The sequence below is a fragment of the Eptesicus fuscus genome, chromosome 10 (assembly GCF_027574615.1).
Source record: "Eptesicus fuscus isolate TK198812 chromosome 10, DD_ASM_mEF_20220401, whole genome shotgun sequence".
In the NCBI taxonomy this organism is placed as follows: domain Eukaryota; kingdom Metazoa; phylum Chordata; class Mammalia; order Chiroptera; family Vespertilionidae; genus Eptesicus; species Eptesicus fuscus.
The window spans coordinates 33,430,751-33,443,414 of NC_072482.1; the positions used below are offsets into that span (position 1 = coordinate 33,430,751).

A 12,664-nucleotide genomic window follows, 5' to 3' on the forward strand; every position below is an offset into this window, starting at 1 on the left:
CATAAAGCAATGTTTGTTTTTAAGCTTTTGAGGCAAAAGAATATTTGAGCTATCCAAGTACAGCCTCAGATGGGGGTGTTTTCTGATTTCTGCCCGTGAATCTCTCTGATGATCTATACGCCCTCTTGACATGAGGGTAAGAGAGTGTCTCCTGCTGCCCTTTGCAGCTCTGTTACATTGTCTATCCTCTGCATTTATTTATCCCTGTGATGGAGGACTTAAGACACAAAGACCTTGTACTACTTTTTCACATTGTGGATATATCTTCTCTATTTATTTTACACACACAGGCACACTCATACTGTATATATGAATATTTTCTTCTAACTCTTTCCTTGGTTTGAATGGGATTTTGAACATGAGGCTGTCTGGAGGCCTCTCAGGTCTCTTTTTTGCATTAAAAGGAAAGACCTGTGTTGTGATGAATGGTATGAAACAGGAGTCTTAGTAAAATAGCCAAAGCTACAGAAAATCCTGCTCACCTTTTAACATAGCAACACAACAGCTGTTCCTATTTTTAAAGCTTTCAAATGTCTTCATATGGTGAGGCCATAGCTTTAAGTGGCCTTTCTTCTATGGGGAGAGCTGCTGACCATCATTTTATTGGTGCTAAAAGGAAAGTCAAATACAGAGGCTAGCACAGATTTTATTTGGGTATAATTGAGCTCTTGGAAGCCTGAGTCAAAGATTTCCAGCACTAAGGGCTTTTCCAGGGCCTCAGGTTATTATTTAAGGGGCTTGCAAAGATTTCCCCCTAGACTGTGTTTTTAGTACCGTATTTAATTTCCAGATTTGTTCTACCCTTTTTATAATTAATAGTGCGTTGTGCTGTCTATCATGCGCCCCAGGTGTGTTGTCAGGGACATGGCGAAGCCTGCTGCCTGCAAAACACCAAGAAATGCTGAAAACCAGCCCCACCAACCTCCACCGTGAGTATGGCATTGGCTTTATTGACTGAAAATGTCCTCTCTTACACAGATCTCTGGTTACAGAATTTATTAATTCACATTGCATGTGGGCATAGATATTCTGGCTACTCTGTTGTATATGTAATAAAAAGGCTACTATTGAATTAGATTAAATTATCTGCAAATGTGAACTCTGTATTAAGTATCTTTGCTAAGTGATGTTTCTAATGCCACATTAGAAGCATAAAACTTGAGAAAACAGACACATTTTGGGAGCTCTAGAGTGGCAGAAATTCTATTCATGTGGATGTGGAATGCATGTGAACTAGAAACTAAGACTCTGGGAAAGTAGGAGGCAAGGTACAGAGAGGGGTGGCACGCGTGAAAAAGGGAAATGCATAGGCAGTCCATTACCCACCGTCACACCAGGTGTTTAAAGGTAATGGACAATCTGAAAGAGCGGATTGCCCATCTAGTTTTATCTCTATAATTGCACCTTAAGTGTAGGTACTACTGAAGAGTTAAATGACCAACTGAAGAAGGAAGTAGAGAAGAAGCCAAATAAGTAAACTGGGTTGGGAATACAGATTTTGATGAGATAAAATGTAAAGAGCTTTAAAATTCTGCAGATTAGCAAGATATATTCAGTCTTTTGAGAAGAATTATGCTCCTGGTAGAAAAAATTAAAACTGCTCTTAAAATGTCTCAGCAGTGGCAATATTCGACATAATTATCATAACCAAGTAGTTATAACTGGGGAAATGCCTCCTTCCAAGGTTTTTAGGAAAAGCTTTTGAAGAAATGTGTCTTAAGAGTGACTTTTAAATAGATTTTTTTTTAGCTATCTGAAAGTTCTTTGAAGCAAGACCAAAATAAAGTGATAAAATTGTAAAAAAATTATGAGAATTAAATTTTTGTAATACTTTTGCTATGACAAGTAATTTTTATTAGCATTAGCAAAGAACAAAATTAAATATTTAAATGCTTATTTTTTTGTATATTACCTATAGTCACAAATATTTTAAAATTATTTATACTTTAGGATATAACATTTTGTTAAATAAATTTCAAGAGGCTTCATTGGTGGGTTATATATTTTATCTTAAAAAGTACTTGAATATCATTGAATATCATTCTACATTTAATCAGTACTTTTTAATGAATCAAAATAATTTTTATTCAATCCTAGTAAAAATGATTTATGATCACATTGAAGAAAAATACAAAGCTTGAAGTATTCTTAATCATGTTGCCATTTTTTTTCTATAAATGTTCTTATTATAAAGCCATTTTCCTGATGATGGAAAACTCATGATCCTCACTTTCTATCTTATGCTCTAGGTTGTGGAAAATATTTTTCTTATATTAGGATTGAAGCAATTTCTGGGAAAGGATTTTGAAGAATTCACATATATTTAAAAATATGTCCCACTTATTAAGGTTTCATTTAAATTGGTCTCACTCATTCAAACTCCATTTGATATCCCTCTCAACAATATTTTATTTGTTTTAAAAAATATATTTTATTGATTTTTACAGAGAGGAAGGGAGAGGGATAGAGAGTTAGAAACATCTAGAAACATCGATGAGAGAGAAACATTGATCAGCTGCCTCCTGCACACCCCCTACTGGGAATGTGCCTACAACCAAGGTACATGCCCTTGACTGGAATCAAACCTGGGACCCTTCAGTGCACAGGCCGACGCTCTATCCACTGAGCCAAACCAGTTAGGGCCCAACAATATTTTAGATTTTTTTCTCTTATTTTGATTTTATTTTTCATAGAGTTATAGCTGTGGAAATCCATTGTAACTTACCTTGTACCTAGTGCAACTTTCCTGGTAGCCCCTCTGAGTATAGTGGCTGAGCATAAATAATCCCTTTGGATTCTCTTTCCTAAAATCCCTTTGCTAACTCTATACTTTTCTAACCAAAATAGTACACCTCTCTTTAGATGACTTGAATAATTTAAAATTTGCAACTCATTCCTTATTTCTACTGATTCTCTTTAGACAGTGGTGTGTGTCACATATGTGCCTTTCTAGGTTGATAGGAAAGGACAACAATAAGTTGAGTGTAGGGATGATTAAGCATGGGCTCAAGCTTATAGATCAGTGTTTTTAAATATGTAAGTCATAATCTTTTAGTGGGTCTGGAAATCAGTAGAGGCTAGTTTTTTGTTTATTTTTAATTATGAATGGAATAGATCAGAAAATAAAAAATCATCTCAGATTGGTATTGGTAGGATAATTTTAGATTTCTGTATATGATAACTGGGTCAAAATATAAATAAATACTACATTTATTTGTAAGTTTTAGCAATGGTCTTTAATTAGGAGAGTGGCTTAATCAGATATTTATTCTATGTATATGTAAAATATGTATTACTTTACTTTGACAGAGGTGGGGGAAATGGTGTATGAATGTGATGTGGGAAAAACTAGAGATAAGCAAATCAGTTGATATACTGTTGTAATAGTCCAGAGAAATATGATAAGGTCTTGGCCTATCAGAGTAGCAGAGACTGCGAGAAGCAAGCATTTTAAGAGCTCAGTGAGAAGGCAAAAGGGCAGTGAGTGATTGTCAGCTCCATATGGTTTTTAAGGAAAATGTTTGGGGGATTATCATATCATTGGTTTGGGTGATTAAGCATCATTACCAGAGAGAATAAAAGAATCAAACCAGGCCCAGGGGTGGATGAGTGGTGAGTAGTTCAGATTTTGATATGATGATGTGGTACCTGTACTTTATCCAAGGATATACATCCAAGAAGTAGTTGGGGATATAAAATTGAAGCACTCAGTTAACTGGGAAAGTAGATTGTGACACCAATGGATATATAATTAGAAAAAATAAATACCAGAGAGAGTCCTAGGTAACAATAATGCTTAAGGAATGGGTAAAGAAAAAGGATCCCCCAACTCAAATGAGAACTAAAACTTAAACTCTGGTTCTTGGAGAACCAGAGTGAGGTAGCAGAGGAATACAAGGGGAAAACCCCAATAGTATCAAGTGTAGCAGAAAATCAGTCAACTACTTGAGAGATTAAATATGTCTTTTGGGTTTGGCCAAATAGAAATCAAGGGGGTATTTGTCATAACAGTTTTAATATACAGGGGTGAGCAAAACTAGGTTTACACAAATAAAGAATATAATAATTAATAATAATACAAGAATAAACTCTGTTTCACATACTCACAACTGCAAACCTACTTCTTTCTGTATAAGTGGGTGGAAATACTCTTTATTTCTGTAGGTGTGAGGAGGAAATGATAAGTTAGGAAAAGTAGACTGGGATTGCACATGCATTTCTCAAAAACAATTGACTGAGTAGGGAAAGAGAGAGAGTGGTATGTAGACAGGAAGTAGGGGGACTGTACTTGTGTTACTTGGTACATTCTATTTTGCAAGTCTAGATTGATGGATAAACATGCCAATATAATTTATATTGTATTTTTTGATGACTGTATTTAACACATCCAAAGATTATTTTTTAGTTATTACTAAAATGTCATTCAGTCATATTTTAAACATGCTACATATGTTGTCATCACTTAAAGTAATAAATATGTCAAAAATATTAGTGGAGCTGAACAAATTGAGTCTTATGCCTGGTATTCCTCAGGTATACTATGCATAGATAAGTAAGATATAATTCTCATTTTAAGAATTTCCTCTCAAATTGAGGACAACAGTTATACAATCAAATAAATTATAATACTATATGATAAGTGCATCCATAGAAGTATGTTAAAAAAAAAAGAGAAAACGGTTTATTCTGTTTGAGGTTGGTGTGGTCAGGGAAATATTCATACACCCTTCAATAGTTAATATGAAATTTGAAGGATGAATAGTTCAGGAAGTAGGCAGGTTTGGGGTACAGGGTTCCAGAAGGAGAAAACAGTTGCCCTGAGGCCCAAAATATCAGGTTGTGCTGGTGTAATTTAAAGTGGGTACTCAAGGCTGGACCCTATGAGTGTGTGTACCTCTGTGTGTGTGTCTGTGTGTGTGTGGTTGTGTGTGATGGGAGTCCATGTGTGTTTGGGGGTGAGTGTAGGTGGAGTGTGCGAAAGAGAGAGAGGAAGAAAGGAGACTGGAAGTAGAAGTACTGCATTAGAATTTCTGAAGAATAGGACTTTGTGGAATTGGGAGAAAATGAGTAACACATGACTTTACTTTTAATACTGTATTTTGAAATTTGACATAACATGATGGTTTTTTTGTGTTTTTCAAAGTCACTATGGACTTTATTTAAAGCCTGAGAAACACTTGTCTACTCATCAGTCTCAGTCACGGATGTTCGTGGGAATAAGTAGGAGAGGTAGGAGGTAGGGTGGATTTGAGAAAGTTTCACAGGTAGTATAATTAGAGTACAGTGGTTCATTAGATGTGATAATAAAGCAAAGAGGAGAAGAAATAACTCACTTTAGCTCAAGAGATGAAGTGGATGTGATAAAATTAAAAGAGAATTAATTTATGTACTAGCATTATGCTAAGTGATATAAGCCAGTCAGAGAAAGACAAGTACCATGTGATTTTACTCATATGTGGAATCTAATGAACAAAATGAACTAACAAGCAAAATAGAGACAGACTCAAAGATAGAAAGCAGGCTGACAGCTCGGGGTGGGGGTGAGGGGTGGGCAGGGGTGCAGATGGGAGTGAAGGGATTGAGCTAAAAAGAAAAAAAAAAGGAGAAAAAAAACTCATGGACACAGACGACAGTGTGGTGATTGTTTGGGGTGGGAGGATGGAGGGAGGTGGAGGAGGGTATGGGGTGATAAATGATGATGGAAGAAGACTCAACGGGGTGGTGAACACACAATAGAGTATACAGATGATGTGTTGTAGAATTATGCACCTGAAACCTGTATAATTTTGTTAACCAGTGTCATCCAATTAAAAAACAAACAAACAAATTCTGATTTAGCGTTAGACTTGTGTATTAGTGGCCAATCAAAATATCCAAAAGATAGTTGGCTATTCATATTTTAACCTCACAAGACACTTAGATGAGATATACTAATTTGTGAGCAATTTACTGTATTTTTGAGCAATTAAAAGTGTTAAGACAAATGAAATAGCATAGGAAGATAAAGAGAGTTAAAGGAAATAAGGTAAAAGGCAGTATAGAGGGTCTCACCAGTACTTAACCAAAGAGCAGAGGGATTAAGTAAATTATGCAAGATCATGCAAGAAGAAATGTGTCCCAGTTTTCCTGGAACTTTCTGTGTTTTAGTACTGACAGTCCCATGTCCTGGGAACCTGCCTTAGTTGTGGAAAACTGGAATGGTTCATGACATCAGAACTGGTAAAGTTGGCATATGAAAGTAAAAACCCAGAAAAAGAATATATAACCAAGGAAAAACTATGCTTTTACAAATAATGTTTATATTACTGTGGAAGGTGACATTATCTATATACTAGAGGCCCAGTGCATGGATTCGTGCACTGGTGGGGTTCCTCAACCTGGCCTGTGCCCTCTCGCAATCTGGGACCCCTCGGGGAATGTTGGACTGCCAGTTTCCGCCTGATCGCCTGCAGGGATCGGGCGGAAACTGGCAGTCCGACACCTCCCAATGGATGTAGTAGTGCGAGAAACAGCAGGTTCCTGGGGAGGAGCCCGAGCCCCAGCTGGGTGCTTAGCCCCTCCTGCTCATCCCGGCCCTGCTGTGCCTGCCACTCACACCTCTGCAGCTGCAACCTCACTCGCCAGAGATGAGCCTGGCATCTTGCTCCCATTGATCAGCTGTCCCCTGGTGGTCAATGTGCTCCCATAGTGAGAGATGCAGGGTTCATGGAGACCACAGTGGAGCGGTAGTGAGCCTACTGAGCAGTGGCAGCGGCAGGCGCAATGGGGCCGGGATGAGCAGGAGTGGCAGGCAGGAGAGTGGAAGAGAAAGGGAAAGACAAAAGAAACAGCAATGTGAGAGAAACTGATCTATTGGTTGTCTCCTGTAGGTGCCCTGACCAGGGCCAGGCCGGGGAGGAGCCTGTAACCAAGGTATGTGCCCTTGACTGGGATCGAATCCCAGACCTTGGGTCTGCAGACTGACACTGTATCCACTGAGCCAAAGCAGCTAGGATGATGTCTGATTTTTATAATTTAGAATTCATCTGACCTTAGACAAAAGACCAAGAAGTGATTTTATCATTTAGAATAATATTTTTAAGATTCATCTATGTTACAGAATGAATCAGTATCTCATATCTTTTATTGTCAAATAATATTCCATTGTATGTATATGCCAGTCTTTTGTTTATCCACTCATCAGTTAATGGACATTTGGTCTGTTTTCCAGTTTTATACTATTATGTATAATCTGCTTTTAACATTTATGTACAAGTGTTTGAGTGGATGTATGTTCTTAGTTCTCTTGAGTATAAAACTAGGAATGGAATTACTGGGTCATATGGTTACTATGACCACTGGGTCATATGTTTACATATTTTAGGACCTGTCAAGATGTAATTCAAAGCAGCTGTGCTATTTAACATTCCTACCAGCAATGTAAGAGGATACCAATTTCTCTGCATCCTTGACAACACTTGTTATTGTTGGTCTTTTTTGTTATAGCCATCATTGTGGGTATGAAGTATATGAATGGTTATCTTATTGTGGTTTTGTTTTGTATACCCTTACTGAATAATGATGTTGAGCATTTTTTCATGTGCTCATTGGCTATTTGCATTGCTCCTTTGGAGAAGTATTGGTCAAAATCTTTTGTTCATTTTTAATTGGGATATTTGTTATTTTATTATTGAGTTGTATGAATTCTTTATATATAATGAATACTATCCTTGTCAGATAAATTATTTGCAAATATTTTATCCCATTTATTTTCTTGATAGTACCTTAAAGCACAAGTTTTTAATTTTGATGAAGTCCAATTGACCTATTTTTCCTTTGGTTACTTCTGTTTTGGTGTCATATCTGAGAAATTATTGTCAAATCAAAAGTCTTAAAGATTTACCCCTAGGTTTTCTTCTAAGGGTTCTATAGTTTAAGATCTCACATTTAGGTCTTTGATCCATGTTGAGTTACTTTTTGCATATGGTGTGAGATAGGGGTTCAGTTTTATTTTTTTTGCATGTGGATATCCAGTTGTTAAAAATTAGTGAGAGCAGATATATGTGTCTTGCTCTTGATTGTAGAGGGAAAGTTCTCACTCATTCCTTATTAAATATGACATCAGTTGTGGGGTTTTAGTAGATGTACTTTGTTAGGTTTAGGAAGTTTCCTTCCATTTATAGTTGAGTATTCATATCATGAAAAGGTATTGGATTTTCTGAAGTGCTATATCTGTATCTATTGAGATAATAGTGTGTGTTTTTTTGTCCTTTTTTCTATTACTATGGTATACTACTTTGATTTTCATACCTTGGATCAACCTTGCATATCTGGGATATATCCTACTTGTTATCCATTTTATCTATTGCTGGTATTTTTTATGATTTCTGTGTAAATGTTAATAAGAGATATTGGTCTATAGTTTTGCTATGATATTTTTGATTTTAGTATCAGAGTAATACTGACCTCATAGAATAAAGTTGGAAGTAGTCCTTACTATTCTATGTAAGAAGAGTTTGTGAAATGTTACTATATTTTTTTCTTCAAATATTTGGTAAAATTTACCAGTGGACCCATTAGCTTCTCTTTGTGGAACTTTTTTTTTTTAATTTCTGAGAGGCAGGGAGAATGAAAGAGATAGAAACATCAATTATGAGAAAGAATCGTTGATCAGCTGCCTTCTGCATAGCCCCCACCAAGGAATGAGCCCAGAACCTGGGCTTGTGCCACGACCAGGAATCGAACTGTGACCTCCTGGTTCATAGGTCGATGCTCAACCACTGAGCTACACTGGTTCAACTGTGGGACATTTCTTGATTATTTACATTCTGTCTTGTTTGATCATTTATAACAGTTCTATGTGAATGTGTATGTATGTGTAGGTGAATGTATCATTTGAAATTCTCAAATCTTCAGAAAAACTTTTATTCAAAGTGATATAATTCTTGAAACCTCATGATTTGGGGTTATTGATACCTTTTGTTTCTAATTCCTAGATAATAAACTGTGTGTGTGGCTTTGCATTTGCAAGTATGAACAATTTTATCATATAAAAATTGTAGTATAACATGATATCTTGGGGTCATTGTGAAGAGACAATCAGAAAGAAGGTATCTGGACCTGGAGCATTATGCTAAGCTAAATAAGCCAGTTGGAGAAAGGTAAGTATCACATGATCTCATTCATTAGTGGAATATAATGAACAACATAAACTGATGGATAAAGATAGATCTAGAGACATAGAAGCATTGAACAGACCATCAAACCTCAGAGGGAAGGCAGGGGAGGCTGGAGGGAGGTAAAAGATCAACCAAAACACTTGTATGCATGCATATAAGCATAACCAATGGGGACAGACAGTAGGGGGGTGAGGGTCTGTGATGGGAGGAGGGACAGGGCTAGGCGAGGTTAATGAGGGAAAAAGGAGACATATATAATACTTTCAACAATAAAGAATTAAAAAAAGGAAACCCCATAACCATTCATAAAAACAAAACCCAACAAAATAATAAAAATAAAAGACCTTGTAGACACAGGTTATACTGTTAAAGATTCTGTGGTTTGGGTTTCACTGATTACCTTTAGAAAAATTGGGAAACTGGTTTTGATATGGTATTTATGTTTACTTATTTTTCTTTTGTTAGTCAGATCTGTATATGTTTTTTAATTACTGATCACTTTTATTTATTTAACAAAAATGATTCAAAGTAAAAATTCAGATTATTTAGTCTCAGGATTTTATTTTGTCATTCTGTTCCTGTCCCCTCTACTTCCTTTTTTTCTAGAAATGATCTTTCTGTGCCATGGTAATTCACATCCTGGACTGGATCATTGAGGATCATCTGTGTTGAGGCTTTTGACACACCCTTTCCTTCTTCACAGCCTCAGATGAGTCAGCCTTGAATTGACAAGGGAGGCTGCATCCACATTTTTCTTTCAATAGGCATAGTTTTTCAGGATTCAAGGGTGTGGCCTTTTTCAGGAGCATCAATTTTGGTACAAATTTAATTATGTGATACAGGGACTTCTCATGACCAATATATATAGGACAAGAATGAATTTAATCATGTAAATGTGGTAGCTTATTAAGCTAATTTTAAAATAGTCAACCTTGAGAACCAGAAATATAACTGAGAAAAATCTATATTAATATCTTTACTTTTCCCAAAGCAGTATGGGAAATACACATATATCTTTATACTTGAAACTATGGTTTCTCACTTAAAATTACATATTTAACATCAAAATTATATCTTATACTAGGTAAAATTAAAATGTTTTTAATATATTATATGTATATATGTATTTAATATATTTTTTATTGTTGATAGTATTACAGATATCTCTCATTTTCCCCTCTTTATTCCCCTCATCCCAACCCCTTCCCCCCTCCCAGGTCAGTATATTTTTATTGATTTCATAGAGGAAGAGATAAGAAGAGAGAGATAGAAACATCAGTGATGAGAGAGAATCATTGATTGGTTACTGCCTGCACACCCTCTACTGGGTATAGAGCCCACAAGCTGGGCAGGTGCCCTAACTGGGAATCAAACACTGACCTCCTGGTTCATAGGTTGACACTCAACCACTGAATCACACTGGCCAGGCAAAAGTGTTTTTTGAAATTGTAAACAGTTGGACAGAAACCCTTGTCACTAAATCCTTAAGCTCTGCATACCAGAAGTGATTTTCAAGATGTGAGCACTATTGCCCAGATCTCTATGTCTTACAGTATTAGTGGATGGAAGAAGTTTCATGGATAAAATAAAAAATTGGGCAACTGTCACTATTTCAGACATACCCCCTTCATGAATTCAGTTATTCCTCTCATAAGCCTGGCAGAGGCTCTGTGAATACTGGGATCCATCTGCTTTTTCCTGTTCTTGATCTAGCCCTTCTGCCCACCCTGAGCCATATGCTGTCCTCTACTCCTGAAGCTCCACAGATTTATACTCAGTCTTGTCCTAATTCTCCTGAATTCTGATCTCAGTGCAGGTGTGGTCTAATCCTTTAGTGGAAACCTGTCAAATCAGTTTTGGATGAGGAGGTAGCATGGAGGAGAGGGGAAGTGGACTACTTCAGCAAGTAGAAGAGTGTACAGTAGGGAATGCATTGCATGGCTTGCTCTGCCGAGTCAGGCTGTTCATTCTCCCTTCAACAAATGTTTGTTCAGCCTGTACCATAGTTCCTCTTATCTGCGGTTGCACTTTCCTAGGTTTCATTTACCTGCTGTCAACCACAGTCCAAAAATATTGAATGAATATTCCCCAAAATAAACAATTCATAAGTTTTAAACTGCATGCTGTGCTGAGTAGCCTGAAGAAATCTCACTCTGTCCCACTCTGTCCAGGCTGGACGCGAATCACCCCTTTGTCCAGTGTATCCAAGCTGGATATGCTACCCGCCCATTAGTCACTTAGTACCTGACTCAATTATCAGGTTGACTGTCACAGTATCGCAGTGCTTGTGTTCAAGTAACCCTTCTTTTACTTAATAATGTCCCCAGTGTGCAAAAAATAGTGATGCTGGCAATTTGGACACGGCACAGAAAAGGCATAAAGTGCTTCCTTTAAGTGAAAAGTTGAAGTTCTTGACTTGCTAGTAATGAGGAAAGAAAAAATCTATACTGACGTTGCTAGGATTTATGGTTAGAACAAGTCTTTTATTCACAAAATTGCGAAGGAGAAAGAAATTCCTCCTAGTTTTGCTGTCACTCTTCAAGCAGAAAAGTTATGGACACAATTCACAATAAGTGCTTAGTGAGGTAGAAAAGGCATTACATTTGTGAGTGGAAGACATGAGCAGAAACATGTTCTGATTGACAGCACCGTGCTGCACCAGAGAGCATGGAACCTGCATGAAGACTTCAACAAGGGATCCACTGAAATGAATGGTAACAAGCCATTCACAAGGAAGGGATGGTTAGATAGACTCATAAACAGGTTTGGATTGAAAATAAAAAAATGACCAGAGACGTTGTGTCTGCCGATGAAGAAGCTGCTACCACATTTCCCCAGAGTTAAAGAAGTTGATCAGAGTTCAGTACTCTCCAGGGTTCCGGCATCCACTAGGAGTATGGGAAGGTATTCCTCATTGATAAGGAGGGCTATCGTACCGTGTGCAGAGCCCAGTGACAGGCACTGGGTGTGATGACAAATAAAGCAGAGTCCTTCTCCTGGTAGAACTTAGAGCATGGGAGGAGAGGATGTAAACAACAAACAAACGTAGATGCTAAAACTTTATTTTCAACAAGGGCCTAAACGGGGTGCAGTGATAAGCTACTCAGGGGAAGCTGATTATAAAGCATGCTCAAGTAAGGCTCTGAGAGGAGAGACATGCAAGGTGAGAACTTGTGAAGAGCCATTGGAAGGGGACACCAGGCAGAGAGGATGGTGTGTGCAGTGGCCTTTATATGAAGATCAATGTAGCATGTTTGGGGAACTAAAAGAAAGTCAGAGAAAAGTGAGGAGGAGGAGAAAAATGGATGCGACTGATGCGATAAACAAGGGTTCCATCTTAGAAGCCTTTCTGATCTTTGGATTTTATGCAAGACTATTGAGAAACCCTGGAAGCAGTTCAATGAAGGGGGGATTGTAATCCAATGTGTGGCAAATGGTTTAGGCAAAACATTATGGTATTTTGGACTCTGTTGGTGGCAATAGGGATGGAGCAAGTGGAAGCAATG

General features: G+C 37.3%; 1 protein-coding gene across 5 annotated transcripts in view; it reads left to right on the forward strand.

Annotated features, from left to right (window-relative positions):
* RIMS1 (regulating synaptic membrane exocytosis 1) overlaps positions 1-12,664 on the forward strand; it is a 409,384-nt gene that overhangs the window by 77,685 nt on the left and 319,035 nt on the right. For all 5 annotated transcript variants that reach the window (XM_054721883.1, XM_054721881.1, XM_054721885.1 and 2 more), the window contains exon 2: positions 849-929. In XM_054721883.1, coding sequence (XP_054577858.1) covers positions 849-929 — 81 coding nt within the window. The remainder of the gene's footprint in view (positions 1-848; positions 930-12,664) is intronic.